Source organism: Penaeus monodon, chromosome 31 (genome assembly GCF_015228065.2).
Source record: "Penaeus monodon isolate SGIC_2016 chromosome 31, NSTDA_Pmon_1, whole genome shotgun sequence".
Taxonomy (NCBI): Eukaryota; Metazoa; Arthropoda; class Malacostraca; order Decapoda; family Penaeidae; genus Penaeus; species Penaeus monodon.
This window is the reverse complement of record NC_051416.1, coordinates 18132435-18133287: the sequence shown is the minus strand read 5'-3', so window position 1 is coordinate 18133287 and position 853 is coordinate 18132435. Positions and strand designations below refer to the sequence as shown.

At 39.3% G+C, this 853-nt stretch overlaps 1 protein-coding gene across 1 annotated transcript in view; it reads right to left on the bottom strand.

Moving 5' to 3' along the window:
* The window catches only part of LOC119593055 (rho guanine nucleotide exchange factor 5-like), a gene marked incomplete at its 3' end in the record, with an annotated part of 83593 nt that overhangs the window by 7359 nt on the left and 75381 nt on the right, over window positions 1-853 (bottom strand). Inside the window, 1 exon segment of the mRNA XM_037941957.1 lies at window positions 520-746. Within this exon segment, the coding sequence (XP_037797885.1) occupies window positions 520-746 (227 nt within the window).

Here is an 853-nt window from a genome sequence, read left to right as displayed (position 1 = left end):
GAGGACTAACAGGCAAAAAAGAAAGCAAATGAAGAAATGTAGAAAAAACGGCCGAGAAGAAAAAATGAAAGCGGCAGGAGGAGAGGAAAAGAAAGAGCAGATTATCAGTGTCCTTCCCATGTGCTGAGTGGCTCTGGCCAGCCACTATCTGGTCCAGGTGGGAGTGGCTGAGGCTCAAGCCCATTACTGCTCAATAATGCCACTTTTACTGCATTCTACAAATCCACATTTTTACCAACAAATTCTTTCTTATTCAACTGACAAATTTCGATTTTGGAAGGACTATCTTAACACAGGAATGCTTAATTAGAAATAAATTTCAAGGTTTCTGACATTTCTCGAGTATAAGCAGCAATGACTGCAACACGTGACAAAAATCAAAACTACCAGATTAGCTAAAAGAAAAGTACTGAAATTCACCAAATCTGAACTGTAACTAAAACAAAACATCTGCATAACAAACTGCAACTATACACACAAGTGCAACCACAAAGGAAATCTGCACATACACAAACTCACCATATTAACAAGAAGATCCCCAACTCTGATGACGAGCGGCTCCTCCTCTCTTCTTTTCTTCATCGCCTGGTTGAAGGTTGTGTGGATCTCCAGGATTTGTTCAATATTAGGGAAAAGCATTTCAGACTGCTCTTTGGATAAAATTCCTGCCTCCAGCATAGGCAGGTGGAAGAGGTGTTTTAAAACTTTCAGGACCCGTACATGCGTCCGTTCAGTGTGGAACAATTCTGAAACAGGAAACAAATGAAGATTACCAAGAAGAAAAATCAATACATTCTTTTGACCATATATTAGCATGGATAATTATCCTTTTCACTTCTTTCAGTATAGTGTC